Source organism: Micromys minutus (assembly GCF_963924665.1).
Source record: "Micromys minutus genome assembly, chromosome: 1".
NCBI lineage: Eukaryota > Metazoa > Chordata > Mammalia > Rodentia > Muridae > Micromys > Micromys minutus.
The window spans coordinates 8,292,592-8,310,118 of NC_137969.1; the positions used below are offsets into that span (position 1 = coordinate 8,292,592).

Genomic DNA, 17,527 nt, shown 5'->3' on the forward strand with positions numbered 1-17,527 from the left:
GTTAACTCTGATTTTCCTTCTCTGTCAATAGATGGCAGACTCATTGGAGATCTGCTAGGTTACATACTCAGAAAGGGCTGCTCACTTACAGATGAGAAAAAATTAAATGTACTACGTGAGATTCCTCAGAGCTAGGAGCTCTGTTACTGAGACAAAAGATAAGAACCGGGCACTGATGTGAACTGTGGGTTGAAACTACAGAATCAGACCAAGAATGTCTGCAAAAGGTTTACTTGGACAAAAAGCTTTCTTAAATATGTCAAAGTATTTTTTTTATAAATGTTTCTAAAGAAATAAGTTGTTTGTGTAATGAAACCACAAAAGAAATGGCAGATACCAACTGAGCAACACCTTTATCATATAAATGCTAAACATCTTCCCATTTGTGCATTTGATCATTTTCTCCAAGCTAATGAAGAGATGATCAGTTTTCAAGAATGGCCTTCAAAGTATTCTTCCCTGAATTAAGTTCTCATAAATTACAGAGCGGCTTGGATTGCTGAGTTTTGGAAATGGATAGGATTGGTTTGGGGTCCTTGAGTTGTATGAAGTTGGGGTTGAATTTTGTGCAGGGTGATAAGTCTGGATCTATTTTCTTTCTTCTACATGTAGTCATCCAGTCTGATGAACACCATATGCTAAGACGCTACATTTTCTTGAGTATGTAATTTTTGGCTTCTTTATCAACAATCACTGTCCATAGGTGTATAGACTTATGGCTGTGTCTTCACTTTATTCCCTGATCAATGTGTCTGTTTTTATGCCAGCCCCATGCTGCTTTATTACTACAGCTCCGTAGCACACTCTAAACATGCGATGATGATACCTCCAAACGTTCTTTATTATTCAGGATTTTCTTTTTCTCTCTTATTTTTTAGTTTTGATGTGTGTGTGTGTGTGTGTGTGTGTGTGTGTGTGTGTGTGTGTATACATGAAGTTGGGAATAGTTTGTTCAGCTGTAGTGGAGTTTGGATGGGGATCACACTGAGTCTGTGGATTATTTCTGTATCATTTTCACAGTATTAACCCTATTGATCCATGAGCGTGGGACACCTTTCCATCTGCTGGAGTTCCCTTCAGTTTCTTTCTTTGGTGTCTTAACGATTTGCTTATAAAAGTCTTGTTTAGAGTTGTTCCAGTGTTGTTGCTGTTGTTATTTCAGGTTATTGTGAAAGGTACTGTTTCTGATTTCTTTTTGTCATTTGTATAGATAGGCTCCTGATTTTTTGAATGTTAATTTTTTATCCTGTTACTTTGCTAAAAGTGTCAGCTGTACAAGATTTCTGGTGGAGTTTTTGGGGTCTTTTATGTATAAAATCACATTATATGATAATAGATTGTTTATAAAGTTTTAAGCAATCAAACTAATTATAAAATATTTTAAGATATCATCGTGAAGAATACTTTTTTAACAACTTTATTTTACAAAATAAAGATAAATGTACAGATTTTAAGCATTTTTTGCATAAAATTATACAATACATTTTTGTCAGTACTTGTTTTGTTTTTTTTTTAAAGGTTTGATGGTGTGATAAAGATCCCACCAGTAACAATGAGCATAAAGTACATGTAAAACAAGATGCAACCTGGAAATAGTCAAAGTTTTCTTGGTGTGTAAAGATTTTTTTTTTTTTTTTTTTTTTTTTTTTTTTTTTTTTTTTTTTTACAATGAGCAGACAGTACATGTAAATGTAATACAGGGTACAACCCGGAATTTGTCAATGTGTTCTTGGTGGGTAAGGATTGAGCATGACTATTTTTTTTTTTTGTTTTGTTTTGTTTTCTTTTTTTCTTGGACTTCATACAGTCTGTGAGTTGTTTCTGGGGCAGTGCAAGCCTCTGGGGTTAGCATCCCACTATCAGTGACTGCATATTATGTCTGTTCTTTTGTGACTGGGTTATCTCACTCAAGAAGATATTCTCTAGATGCAGCCATTTTCTTAAGAATTTGGTTAAGTCATTGTCTCTGGTGGCTGAGTAGTATTCCATTGTGTAAATGTACCACAATTTTTGTTTCCATTCGTCTTCTGAAGGACATCTGGGTTCCTTCCAGCTTCTGGCTATTATAAATAGAGCTGCTATGAACATTGTGGTGCATATATCTTTGTTGTGTACTAAAGTGTCTCTGGGGTATATGCCCAGAAGTGGAATAGCTGGGTCTTCAGGTAGTACTATGTCCAGTTGTGAAAAATACATTTTATTAACTGGCTATATAAACATTTAATTGAGTAATTCCTCAATAAGGAAACCTGTGTGCTGTGAATCTCCTTTGTTATGCAATGAGGCTAAAGATGACGTTTGGGTAGAAAAAGAAAGAAAAACATAGTGTATAATACACAACAGAGTACTGTTTAGTGTTTAGAAAGGAGAACATCAAGAACATGGCGGACACTAACTGGGATAAGCCTGTCGCAGAAAGACAACGACAGCAGGACTGTACTGGTGTGATTTCTAATAGTCAGCTGCACAACAGCAGAGGTTACAGTAGGTTTTTCTAGGAGGGCTCAGAGGGAGCTGATATCAGATGGCATTTCAGTTATACAAAAGTTTTCATAAATTCATTCTATAAGCTGTGCAACACATGTACCACGTAGTAATTATCTAACAATCTTATTTATTTGGTATTATTTGTAAATCACTAACAACAGCAATAGTAGTCATGAGATATGACTAGAAAAAAATATTGAACTAGGGCTGGAGAGGTGGCTCAGTGGTTAAGAGCACTGACTGCTCTTCCAGAGGTCCTGAGTTCAAATCCCAGCAACCAGGTGGCTCACAACCATCTGTGATGGGATCTGATGCCTCTCCTGGTGTCTGAAGACAGCTGCAGTGTGCTCACATGTGTGACATAATTCTTAACAATATTGGACTGAACTATTAAGACGAGAAGCAGAGACTGAGGCCATGCTGAGTGTGTGTGTGTAGTGAGAATGTTCCACACACACACTCTACCAGCATCTACAGGCACACAAACCCATGCCTGCCTCCTCGCCTGCACTGCAGGCCCTTCAAAGGAACTGAAGTTTACACAGTGTAGCGATCGCAAGGATCTCCTGAAGATCATTCTGAATTTCTTCAGAAAACACATCCTCTGTTTGAAACTGATTCTGTGTCTGCCTTGTCCGTTTTCACATTTCTTACGTATAAGTGACTCGTGTGCAGGGTGAGTACACTCAATGGGTTATTTCTGGTATTAACTGGAGAAAGTGTTAGTCTGTTTGCTCACTGACTATTCAGCAACTGAGGTGCATCTGTCACTTCCATCAGACTTTAAAGCTGACAGCCTCTGTTCATTCACAAGACATCATAAACTTGTCATTTACACTTTCTAGTCAGAGACTATAAATCATGCTATTGTTGGCTCTCTGTGACACGTGGTCATTTATCTATTCATAAGTTTTCCTTATGTGGTATGGTCTCATGCATGTGGGCGCATGTACGTGTGTACATGTATACTTGTTTGCATATGTGTGTGTGTACATATGTGTATAGAGGTCAAGGGTGACTTCACAGTCTTCCTTCACTGCTCTTTACTCATGGAAGGGGGTCTCTCACTTGAACCCACAGAGAGAAGGCACGCTAGTCTAGTTAGCCAGTTTGCTCCAGGGAACCCTGGCCTGTGCCTAGGAAACTGGAATTACTGTCCACCCACATACCCACCAAGTATTTATATGGGCTCTGGAGAGACGAACTCTAATCTCTGAGCTTGCAAGCCAAGCACTTTCACCAGAGTGCCGTCGCCCTGGCTCTTATTGGAACAGCATAGAAAGAAAAAATGCTAATGCGCAATGAAATGTGGATGTTTCAGTTTTGTTTATTCAAATTATCCCTCTACTTGTATAACACTAACTACTCTGTTTCCTAAGGAATCAGTTCAGGAGACAATCCACTAGATCAGGTGTTATATCATAAGAGAAAGAAATTCTATAATGCCAGGAAACCCTGGCCAGATAGCAATATTAAAATACTAAAAATACTAAAATGCAAAAAACAATACTCAGCTTTTGGATAAGAAAAGCAAACTCTGTTCACTTATATACTGAACTATTTTCCAAGTTCACTGACTGCTTTCTAATTTTTCAAATGCACTGCTGGCCATCCAATGAATTTTTCACTGCAGTTCTTTTATTTTACAACTCTAGAAGTTAACTTTTTAAATTTCCATCTCCTTACTGACCTTTGTACTTAATTATATGTGTTGTTATACCTTCCTTTACTTATTATTTAAGAAGGGCTCCTTTTACTCCCTTGACATACTTATTTTTAAAGAATGTTTATTCAATTTTACACACACACACACACACACACACACACACACACACACACGTAATACGGCCCAAATTCCCCTCTCTCACTTACCCTGTACTTTGAAATATTTCTAATGGAAGCTTTGAAATTTGTGTATGTCAAAATGATCAGAATAATCATGAATAATCATGATTCTCCCATTGATCTTAAAACAATTATTTTTTCATATTTCCAGTAGAAAGGATCATATAAAATGTATTCTCTAAACATCTTAGAATTGCTTCAGTATTAAGTTGACATCAAGTTGTAGAATTTGTGCCAACACAGACAATAGAAAACTGACCTGCTAGCATACGCTGGCTGCAGCGTACATAACCAGAAGGGTGGCCAGGAACTCATCTGGTAACTCAGAGAAGTTACTTAACTAGAAAGTGTCTTTGAAGAATTATAAGTAAAGAACCTAAAACAAAGATACTGAATAATATAAAAACTTACCTGATATAAATAATCTTCAAATACAAAGTAGTAATCATCATTGCTTGCTGTCAGCTTCACATCCTATAATTAAAAGTTACAAAGCACTCAAATGAACCTGCTTATAACTCTAAAGAATAAATACAATGCTTGGAAATAATATTACAACAAATTTTAAATTTTATGTAATGCTATAGACATTGTCTAGTGAGATTTTTTTTATCCACACTATGTATTTACTTAACCAAAATATCTGTATTTGATTTCTAATTTCTTAAGGTTTCATTAATAACTGTTTGTGATTTATTTTAATCTCCTTTTAGATGTCTCAAAGCTGAAAAAGAAAAACAGAATCACAATCCCAAGCAGCAAGCATCTGCCTCCTCCCCAGGTTTAACGTCACTGTTCACATCTATCATACTTAGTCATTTCTTCAAATACCAACTATCTCCTATGTGTGTGACATTGGTTACCTGAAAATCACCATCTGCTCCTGGGAGGCTACAACTGATTTGATTTTCTGCCTTCATCACTCAGGACCAGCTCATGAAATCCTCTGGGTAAAATAGTCATCCTTTCTTTTTTAAAGATTGATTGATTGATTTATCTATTGGTTTATCTATTTATTTATGTATTATATATAAGTACACCGTAGCTGTCTTCAGACACACAAGAAAAGGGCATCAGATCCCATTACAGATGTTGTGAGCCACCATGTGGTTGCTGGGATTTGAACTCAGGTCCTCTGGAAGAACAGTCGGTGCTCTTAACCACTGAGCCATCTCTTCAGCCCTGGTTCTTTCTTTAGACACGTCTATGTACAGTTGAGACTACTTTAAAAAATATTCTACTCTCCCAATGAGACTTCCGTGCTCTCTCAACTTCTGTGTATTGCTTTATATAGGCTTAGGTCCACCACAGGGCCTGACACATATGATGAAAAGTTTAAATGGTAAGACTGGCAGAAACTAATTGCAGTTCTCTGTGATACAAAGCAATGCATTGTTACTTAGGTGACATTTCCAACAGCAAACAAGCAAAAGCTCAAAGAATGAAGCAAACATTCCCATTCTTTTTAGCTTGACTCTGAACAGATTTTATGGAGTTAAACATGTTGATTGTGAAAATTCAGTTGCTACTTCTAGCTGCATAACCTTGGCTAGTGACTCCAAATCGAGGTCACTCTAGCCTTTGATAAGTGACCCCCAAAAGCCCTGTGTTAAAGGCTCATTCCATTTCACATGCTCATGAGAAGTGCTAGCAGCTCAAATGCTAGCGCTGCTGAGAGAAGTCCTGAGAATCACTGAGAGCTGGCTTTGAGGGGCTATGGCTGGTACCTTTCTGTCCCTTTCTTTGTACCCAGCTGCCATGAGGCAAGTGGCTGTGCCCTCTACCTTGACTCCTGCCATGAGGAACTGACTTGCTGAACTGTAAGGTTCTATGGCCATGACCTGAGACTTCTGAAATATACAGAAAAGTAAAGCACTCCCTCTTAAATGTCAGTATCTCATATGCCACGTCACTATAGCAACAGAAAGCTGTCTCCATGTCTGCGAACAGGTAGATTACTACCTGCTTCGAGAGCTATGGTAAATGCTTCTGATAGCATCAGATTCTGAGACAATGCTTGAAAACTCTGAACAAAAGCCCCTTCAGGTATATACTTAAGAAGAGGCACTGTACTTTGTACTAAAAACCTGTATAACTAAAGTATGGCGATACTTTTGAACCCAGCACTTAACCAATTCAACAAGTATTGATTGATTGATTGATAAGGATTGGGTACCCTAAAATCGAAACATAAACAAAGAAAATGAAGACAATGTTTGTCTTCAAGAAGTCTACCATATCGTCTGGAGAGGTGGTTCAGAGATCCTGAATTCAACTCCCAGTACTGACATGACAGCTCACACCATATATAACTGCAGACCTATGGGGTCTGTTGCCCCCTTCTCTGCAGATGTGGATGCAGACAAAATGAGTGTGTGGTCTTTAAAAAAAATAACAGGTCTATCACATCAATGACAAGAACATGTATGTAGTAAACATATGGGAAGAATCACAATAACAGATTCGAACTATCCATGACTGTCTAGATAGAAATATCTAGACTGAGACAGTCTAGAATATTCAATTCAGCAGCTGAATCCAACAGCAATCAAGGGATTAATGGCACAAGTCATGAAAAGCTCTGGAGAAAACTTGAAGCTGCAGAGTATAGGGAAAGAAAGGGTCAGTCATCTGACTTAGAGGTTCCATGGTAAAGGTAAAGGTGGTACATTCTCAGCAAAGGTGATTAGATACTCTGAGTCAAACTGGTTCTTAGAAGTAAAATTATAAATGACATGGAGCACCAGAGCAAATCCCCACTCAGCATAATCTTGCTCATTGCCATTTATCATGGCTGGAGATGAATTAAGCTTTTCCTTAGGAGAGTGATGTGCAGAATGGCTCGCGGTGGTGTAGTTGCTGGGAAGTAAGGAGAGCCTGGTGCAATAAAAGAATCTCAGAGTTCAGGGAAGGCGGTTGCTTCCCACACATTCCTTGAGGGGTCGGGGGGGGGGTGTTTTTATCTACAGTCTAGCTCTTGCCATCAACTACTCAACGTATCCCTACCATAAAACGTGAGATCTACTTGGCTATATAAGTTTTTAAATGTGTCTGGAGTCAAGCTCAGTGTCAAGTGCAGTCCTGCTCTTGCAGAAGACCCAGGTGTTCTCTCTTCAGACAGCTCACAACTACCTGCAACTCTAGTCTCAGGGATGCATGGATGCATGCACTCCCGTGCACAGACATGCCAACATGTACATAACTTCAAATACTCAAAATAGTTTTATTACAAAGAAAACATTCAACTAAGATATAAGAAATTAGGAGACAAAGAAGAGTAAAATTCTATACTCTTCTTTTAGTTTTGGTTACTTTCCATTCTTCACGTGAAAGACTTGAATTTAAGATGGCCAATGTCTTCCATCTTCATGAAAACATGGAGGCACTGGGGAAGGAGTACAAGCATAACTCCCTAGGAAAGCAGACAAAACCGTGCTGCGTGCAGACCGTAGGCCCGGGAAGCCAGCCTCAGCTTCACAGGCACCATGATCATTCTGGCTTCCTCCCACCCTCCACCCTTTGGATACAGGGCCTCACTAGGCCCAGGCTGGTCTCAGACTCACTGTGGACCACACAGCCTTGAACTCCTAAGTCCTTCCTCTGCCTTTAGGACTCAGGCACTGCAGACGTTCACAGCCACTCAGATTATTTCTCGCAGTTCAAATCCCACGGAGAGAAAACTCTCCATTTTAACTGTTATTAATGAGATGGGAAAACCATGGATACTTTTACTTACTTTATAAATTAGACTGTCCACCAAAAGGTCATGTTGTATCACATTGGTCTTAAGCTGCTCATAATACAGGATATCCTAAATTTAAAAGTAAAATATACAAAGATTTAATGTTTATAATGTCAGCCACAAACCTTAATAGACAGTAGACAATAATAAAACTAGAGCTATTAAGAGGTAGGGACTCTGTTTTATTCATAATTCACGTATTCATTACTATATGATAGCTGAGTAATAGTAGATGTTCAATAATATGCCTATTTCATCACGGGTACCTAGTGGGTATTCAATCAACTCTGCCAAACTGATTAGAATAAGGAATATAATATTTATGAACTAGGAATGTCTGATGATTTCTTGAACAATGTGAAATACGTCATGAGGATGAACTATCTTCACTCATATTTGAGGGGCTTGGGCCCAGAGAGAACTAAGTCTCTGTCCAAAGCCATGGGCTGGCCATTGTTGTAGCTCCTGTTCGACACCGACAACTAGGCAAGCCTACGATGGCTTCCCCATTGGCAGCTTGAGCAGCTCCTTTGAATCCCATGAGAGCTGGTCCTCAGTCCAGGCCAGCTCCATTCCTCTAAGTCTTACGTATCACAACTTTAAAGTGTGTCCCTATAAATGGAGACTCGGGCTGTGTCTAATGATGGATAATGCTGTGGATAATGCTGCAGTAAACCCTCTCCTGCATGTGCTTCTCTGTGAGGAGAGCTGGGCAGAGCAGAGCTGTAGGATACAGACTGCCTGACTACTCTTCAAGAACAAAAGCAGTCCGAGTTTCCCTAGCCAAATAAGGTGCTATTTCATCTGCACCATTTCCTCTGTACGCTCTGTCCTCGGTGAGAAATGACAGCAGAGACTCCTCCTCGCAGTGTCATCGGCCTGTGCATTAGGAGCTCTTTCGCCGTATAACCTGTCAGACTCCTCATGAGCAGGGAGAACTCCCCTCCCGTCACTGTGCCACAATGTTTTCCTTCTAAATAACATGCTGCTTCAAGTTTATGGTAAATGCTAACACTCCTGAAGTGTTCTTTAGGCTGTGGGCTCTCTTGCTTTAGAAAAGGCTTCCACACTACAAATGTATACAAACAGTTTTGAAAAACTACTAATTTTCACTCAAATATCTGTAAGCCTCCTGGAACTTATTGCATCTGATATCAAAGGGCCTCGCTCTTTTCTGTGAGGGCAACTGAATCAGCATCAGCATCTCAACTGCAGTAAAATTATAGCACAACGGCCTGGTTATCCTTAGACACTCAACCGCTGTAACAACCTGAATACAACTGTCCGACTTAGAGAGTGTCCTCAGCACTTGTCTCAGAAAGGTGATGTTGTATGATGTCACAGCGTCCCAGGAGAACATGACGGAGATCGCAGTCATGGAAGACAAATTCACAACCTTTGTGTCGTGTTGACATGAGGGAAAACAGATACCTACAGTAAGCTCCAGGGGCCTGCAGATTTTCTGAGGGTCAGATTTTATTTTCTCTGTCTTTTGTGTATGTTTTCCTACTTTCTTGACATTAAATGATTCATATTTCTGCTATTATAAACTAGGTGTTTTCTACTTTTGCATTTCAAGTTCTTATTGATTATATGAATAAAAGCAACTGATTTTAAGTATTTTATATAATATCCTACTAAAATATTTTAATTATAGTAATTTTTTTAGGTATTTAACATAATCATAATCATCTCTAGGGAGCATGGCTGTGTGTCTTCTTTCTCCAATCCTAACAGGTCCTTTCCCTGTCCTACAACATTGGCCAGAGCCTGAGAAACGATGCTGTACGGCAGTAGGGATGCCGCAGCCTCGCGCTGACTCTAAGGAGAGGAGGGTGACAGGTGCTGGCTCGCACTCAGATCACAATCATTAGTTGATGGCAAGCTGTGGTTTGGAACAGCCACTGTATTTCATCAAGGCCATGTGACACTCACAGTTACGTTTTCTCTATAACTGTGCTGCTGTATTTGATTTGAAGGCCCAATGGCCACACCACCCATTATCCCGTGCCCTGCCCATGTGACGTCAGCTGTTCCAAGCTGGACAGGGCAGCTGTCTCCTCTCTCCGTTCCTGTCAGAGGCAGACAGCTCTGCAGCATAGAAGCACCACTGATAAGGTGCACTAAACTACATGTTGCCCTAGGACTTTTCTATCTCCTCTAGAAAGCAGAGAAACACAGCCTGGTAACATCTGAAAAGGCCAAGTGAGGTTACACTATTAATATTTATCTCAATTTGTAAAACATGCTTGTATGTATGCTGACATTAAAAACTGAAATAAATAAAACCAGAGAAATTATTTCCATAGGTAATATACATTAAATTTTTTCATCTACATTACTCATGAATTATAAATGCTCACAGATAATTGTACTTTAATTGCTATGCCCAACAATAAATCATTTGCAATTGTATCTCTAAAGTTTTTTATTATCAATTAATCAATGTTTTCCTTAGTCACTGCTAGAAAAATAATAAGTATCTTAATGAGCAAAATCATTAAAATACTAATTTTAGGACCAGCTATTTCCATAAACAAATATATATTTAATTGCACTGAATAAAACTTTAAACATAAAGACAAATTTTACTGGGTCCAATTATTCAAAACAGTCAACAATCCCATAAACATAATTATGTGGTAATCTCATGGACTAATTGAACTGGCTAAACTTCAGACAAGTAATAAAATATTAACAACAAAACAACCAATAAGACTGCTGGGTGACTGACTGGGAACGGGCCACGCTTGCTCAGAACCATCTGTCCACAAGGACGTCAGATCTGCAGGCGATGTCAAAAGCACATCACAAAACAACTTTATATACTTTTCAATGTGCAGGTCAAATATATTGGCTTTTTTTAATTAGCAAATGAAGAGATTTCTGTAGCCTTTATAAAATAAAGATAGCAATCTTCACATTGATTCTAGTACAAATTAACACACAAAATAAATTAATTTATTGATACTGGTATATACCAAAGTTTCTGTGTAAACAGGAAATAATTATGCAATTAAACATTTTTGAAGTTTTCCTTTAATTATTTTTATATGCTACATCATTCAGCTAAACAACTGTTTAACTTTTGTATATTTTAGTTAAAATGTTTTAGATATTTAATATTCTATCTCTTGGAGCTAGAGATACGGCAAGAATCTAGATAGACAAATTATCTTCATAAAATTGGATTAAACTAAGACATAAAAGATTTTTAAAATATCCTATGGATAGGTACTTTGCCTGCATTTATGCTTGTATACCAGAAGAAGGTATTGGGCCGCTGGAACTGGAGGTACAAATGGTTCTGTGAGTTACTACGTGGGAACTAGGAATCAAACGTTAGTCCTCTGGGAGAGCAGCCAGTGTTCTTAACTGCTGAACCATTTTTTCAGCCCCAAGATGGTTTTATAAATCAAGGGATTTAGGCACAAATTCAGAGACAGCTCTTGGAAGGCGACATGAGCTTCCTAGAGCCACCGCTGTGCAATGTGTTTTACTGTAGTGTAGACAGTCCTATACTTTATAGAGCCTTCATGTCTTCAAAAGAAAATATTCTCCACACTACTGTAGTTCTTCATGATGTAAAAGCATCCACTAAACCATTTTTAAGGCTGTCTGCACCCCCCCTCCGAGCTATAGAAGAGAAAGAGTTAACTATCCATGTCCCTCTAAGGAGCTCTACTCTCCCATAAAAATAGAAAAGGAAAAAAAAAAAAAAAAACCTAAAAAAAACCCCTGTGAATTAAATGAAGACCAAGATTCTTCCCAGAACAAAACAGGCAACAGCATCAACACAGCAGCTCCAGATCAGAAAGTATGCCCAGATCTGCAGGGCGCTTGCTGGGATCAGTGGGATGTATATACTAGAGTATGGCAGGCTGAGTAGTTTACTAAATAAAGCAATTCTCCTTAGTCAATGCACATCGTACATGAAATTCAGCACAGCACAGACTTGGGAGACAGTTGGGACACACAGACTCACAACCCTCTGCCAGCCTGCAGTGCTGTCGGGGTGGCTGCTCGGACACCAGGTCTTTTCTACAGCAGGGTCTCTCCATCTCACGGGCTGGGACACCATTCTCTAAGAAAGATCTGATGACCATAAAGGTGGCCACATTAATTCTTCATGAATAGGTCTATCTTTAGACTTCTCAAAATTAAGTTGTGGGTTGGAGGGATGGCTCAGCGCTTAGGAGCACTGGCTACTCTAAAGGACTCTCTCCTGGCCGTAAACCACCGGGCAGGGGATACGATGTTCTCATTTGGTCTCTGAGGGCACCGCATGCAAGTGGTGCACAGATAAACATTCACACGTGAGTCACACACAATATTTTTAAAAAATAGTATTTTAACTAAAAAGATCTATTAATTCAACACATATTTCCTAACCATCTTGCATGTAGTAGGTGTGGTTTTTCCTTTTGCCACAGCAGTCAGAACAGAAAAACGATACTAAGTATCTGTTGGTTAACTATCTACTGAGAAAGTTCTAATGTCTGAGTGGGTGCCAGGCAGGCTTTCTAGAGAAAGAAACATAACAAACTTGGAGGACCACAGCCTGAAATGGGGGGAAATACTATTGGTTTGTTTGCTTGTTTGCTATATGAGACATATGCAGAGATCAGAGAAAAATAAAGCGTGTTAAGGAATCATACAGAAAAGGCTTAAAATTTTTATGCAAAAGGGCAGAAATAGCTGGGTGAGGTCTTTGCCATTAATCTTGGCTCTTAGGAGGTAGAGGCAGGCAGATCTTTGAGTTTGAGGTCAGTCTGGTTTACAGAGCAAGTTCTAGGATAGTCAGAGCCACACAGAGAAACATTTCTGAAAAAAGATTAAAAAGTAAAAAAGAAAGAAAGAAAACACAGAGATAGCACGGGGCACACTAGAGAGGCTGTTTTAAAGACCTGCAGTGGTGGGAAGCCGAGGGTAGCATGGCCGTTCAGCTGGGGCTCTCTGATGGACAGCTGACAAGGACATGAGGAAGAGCTGAGACATCTTGAGCCAAGGTGCTCTAAAGATGCTCACGTGCGTCATCAACCCCCTGGCAACTCCATCTGAAGCTGAGGAAAGGGATGATCTGAGGGAACTGTGATGGGAGCTGAGGAATCTGAGGGATCTTACTAAATGTATAAATGAGAAGAAATAGACCACCAACCCTAAGGCCCATAGGACTATAGCTGAATGTGCAGTTTAACTGATGGAAAATTAATTCATCAAAAAGTATTTTCCTCTCCTTTCCCTCCCCTCAATGAATTTCCTGTAACTTACTTAGGAACCATTCCAGAGGCTTTCTGAAAATTCTAGTTTCTAGTTATAAACATTAGAGTTGGCATTTAAATTTAAAGATAAAAATGCCTACCTCCTCAAAATGCAAATATAAAGATCACCTTGGAATACTGCAAAAAACAACCATTATCAATCATTTTTAAAGTGACATCTTTTGGAATATCCTAAATTGGGTTTTGAGAAGGTAACACTTCCTTTCCAAAGAGAACACAGTTTACATCACTCCATAGCAGGGAAGGCCACATGCTACTTCAGAACCTAAATCCAGGAAGAACTATGCCTTTCAGATCATACAAACAAACAACCTGACCAACTTACTCAAATCTGTTTTGTAAACAATTGTCTTCGAAGTGTTACCACAAAAGATCAGCAATATCGCATACTCTAAAACTGCTCTGCAATAAACCACAAGTTTTATCTTCTCAAATAAATGATGCTGACAGTGCTGCTCACAGAGGGAGAAAACACACACACACACACACACACACCATAATTTGCAATGGTTAAAATGTAGTGTTAAAACATATTGTGGCAGTGGCTAACGACCTCTAAATGAATGTCTAGATACACTTATGCAGACACCATGCATAGGTAACTACGCGTATACACAGTGTTTATCCAAGAAAAGTCAGTGTCTTGTGCAAGTTTTCATTACTAAATCCATGACCTGTGCTGGGGATATAGCTCAGTTGGTAGAGTGCTTGCTTTGCACGTATGAAGTCCTAGGCTCCATCTCCAGAAAATCCCTGGTTTCTCTGTTAATGATTAGGACACTTCTATTAATATTAATCTCACTTCTTGAAAAAATGTTTGGAAAAATAATATTCCTACATTATCTATTAAACTTTAGAACCATAGGGACAGTGTACCTTGAGGATAACCATAAAACTAAGGGTGGTTGCTCATGCCTCGAGTCCAAGCACTTTCAGAAGTAGAGACAAGAGCATCAGTAGTTCAAGGCCAGACTCACTACACAAGTGAGTTTGGACCCTATATGGACTCCATGAGAGCCGACCTCAGAAAATCAGGGGAACAAGGGAAACATCGCAGGACTCACTCAGTGGTTCTCGGTGGCCCTTCTTTCCTGCGCTGTAACACTGCGTTCTGCCGCAGCTTTGCTGAGCTGCGCTCTTCTCACGTACTGCCTGCTTTACCACACAGACATGCTCACTCATTCCCTGACGAAGGTGTCTGTGGAGCATGGCGATTGAGCTGTGAGACCCTCCTTAGCCTGAAAAGGTGCTGATGCTGGGCGGGGCAGGCCGTGAGGACAAGCTGCTCACCGATGTCCCGCCTTGAAAGGGTTATTTAGAAAACAAACCCGCAACTCAAATTTAATCCAGCTGCTTTGCTCCTTACCTCAGGCTGACTGGAGATGTTCAAAATGAGCGCCCAGAGCTCGGCTCTCAGCGCGGTGGGACTTCCCTGTCGGATGTACTGCTGGGCGGCAGCGCTGTCCTGCTGAGCAAGAACTGGAAAGTGCAGATGAGAACCCATTAGAAAATGCTGTCAAGGAGCATCGGACCTAACCACCTGTCGGTGTCTTCCTCCACTCTGCCTTTCCAGAGGCACAGCCTGCCGGGGTTCAAATCTTTATCTCCCCAGCTCCTCACTGTGCTTTCCCACAGCTCACAGACCCACAACTACTACTGAGACCGATATGAGGCTTCTGAGACCAGGCATAGCCTCATCTTCAGAACCCGTGACTTCATAAATGCTACCAAGTCATGCAGCTTGTTAGAAGGAGCACGGTACATGCAGGATCCTGCCCCCCAAAAAATGTAAGAATGTTAAGACACCCATCCTACCAAATGACTTCTTAGCTGTGCAATTAAAAAAAAAAAAGGAAAAAAATGCAAAACAAAGACTAATAGACTTCCAACAAAATTATTCTAAAATACCCATTTTTAAAAATAATTAGTATCAGTTTGCTTTTGTTTTTATTTTCTTTAATTAAGAGCTATTCAACTTGGAAATAAAAAGCCAAAATAAAAGCAAACAAACAAAAGTGAGACATACTACACAAGCAATATTCATCTAGTAGCATCAATTTCCTGTTTCCTTTTACAAGGAAAGGAAATTTTCTGCTAAATGAAAATGACAGGAAGAAAGGAGCCGAAATCTGCCTAGCAATGTAAAAGGATGCTTGGTATCTGAATGTCTAAAGAAATCAGCATAGCAACATAAAAGGATACTCGGTAGGTATCTGAATGTCTAAAGAAGGAGGTGGAGCCTACGAAAGAGGTCTTCATATGAACATGACTTTGGAAAACTGAAGCAGGAACTTTGGTACAAGACAGAAACTGTCATAGCTCAGTCAGACACAAGGCCTTGTTTGCATCCCAAAGACAATAAAGGATTATAGAAACGAGACAAAGAACGCCCGAAAGATGGGCAACTGTTCCCCAGGACATGGAGACCTGCTACACTCATTAAGCCTTATCATTGTGAGCTGTGAGTGGGACTTAAGAGCTCCATCCTCTCCTGATGCAGGAGTATGCCCTCATTAGTGCTAATGAGGTGTGTGGGTGCATCAAAGAGGACTACAGAGTGCTCACCAGGAAGCTGGCAAACGCTGGTCTGCACATCCTGCTCAGCAACCAGCTGTGTGCTTCCTACACTTACTGAGACAGCTAACACTGCTTCTGAAACAGATTCCTGTCAGATTACCTGCCCAGCTAAACATCAAAACTCTCCAGTGCTTCACTTTACAGACAATGAATTTCACCTGAGCCTATTTCATTGGGACAGTTACCTAGCTGTCTCATTTTTTATAGATTTTAATAAATCTGACTAAACTTACCTTTCTGCCCAATCCGCACATGCTCATTTTCAAAAAGTTCTAAAAATATTAAAAGAAAATAAAATTATTAGACACAAACATGATCAACTACATTTAGAATAAGTGTTTTTCTTGAACATTGGATAACAATATAAAAAACGTAAGAATCAGTTTGTGTGCTTACATGGCACGGACTCCTACTGCTTCAGCTGGCCTTAACCTCACTAATGTAGCCTGAGGTGGCCTCAAGTGCCACCTCAGCCTTCTCAGGGTAGGCTTCAAGGCACACACTACCGCACCTGGCTCTGAAAACTAGAACAAACCACCTTAGAGAAGCCTTTTCCTAAGTTGTTAAAAGTTGAGTTCACACTTTTAGTTGGGAAGCAAAAAATGGGCAGATTGTTTCTTTTGTTGAAATAGAATATATTCTCATACAAGAAAAATTTCTAATAGATTCATAAAGAAGATATCATTTTTAATATCATTTCAGGGGCTGGAGACTGGCTCAGAGGTTAAGAGCTGTTGCTGCTTACTCAAGGAGACCTGAGATCTGCTCACAGTGTCCACGTTGGGCTGCTCACAACCATCCACAAGGGATTTAGTGCCTGCTTCTGGCGCTGTGGGCACCCTCGTACATGTAACCACACAATTACATAGGCACATGCATACTGAAGCAAGCATATAAATAAAACAAAAACTTCATTAAAATTTTAAGAAAAAAATTCTTTGAATTAAAATACAAAAACGAACAAAGGAAACCCAAGCTTGTTAGCTTGGCATTAGTCCAGCTGTGCACAGCCTGCGTCTTCTGAGCAGAAAGCCCATCTTCTGATGCTGTTCACCACTGCCTCGGGAATGGCTGTGCTTTAAATTGTAGCAGTCAAGATGCAAAGAAGCTCATTAACTATCGCATATTAAAATAAACTTCTATCACAAAAAGAACATAACACCATTAAGAGAGTTTCTGAGAACACTTGGAACATGTGTGTCCGGCAGAGGATTTCTATCCAGAATTTATGAAGACAACCTTACAGAAAGAAGCAGGCAACCGTCAGACACAAATAAGACAGGCATTTGAAAGGTTCTTTACCAGTGATGGTAACTTATGAAGATGATGAGACGTGACAGCTGCCTGACCACACAGTCACCAGAGATGCTTACTACTGGACCAATATAGGCCGGACCACTGTAGTGGTAAAGACAGAAAAGACTGGGAATTTCAGATGAAAAGAAATTGAGCAAATGAACTTCCCAGACAAAGTCGGCGAGGATGTAAGCTGACGCGGTCAGCTTGGAAAACTGGCACTACCCAGTGTGTGTCCATGTGTGCCCAGGTATGTGCCCTCAGGTACACGCACATCACACAGCCTGTGAAAAACTAC

At 39.8% G+C, this 17,527-nt stretch overlaps 1 protein-coding gene across 1 annotated transcript in view; it reads right to left on the bottom strand.

The window, feature by feature from the left end:
- Window positions 1–17,527, bottom strand: part of TBC1D19 (TBC1 domain family member 19) — a 102,678-nt gene that overhangs the window by 53,468 nt on the left and 31,683 nt on the right. The window contains exons 10-13 of the mRNA XM_080913576.1: window positions 16,167–16,205; window positions 14,723–14,835; window positions 8,069–8,143; window positions 4,744–4,806 (exon numbers count right to left, since the gene is read on the bottom strand). Coding sequence (XP_080769702.1) covers window positions 4,744–4,806; window positions 8,069–8,143; window positions 14,723–14,835; window positions 16,167–16,205 — 290 coding nt within the window. The remainder of the gene's footprint in view (window positions 1–4,743; window positions 4,807–8,068; window positions 8,144–14,722; window positions 14,836–16,166; window positions 16,206–17,527) is intronic.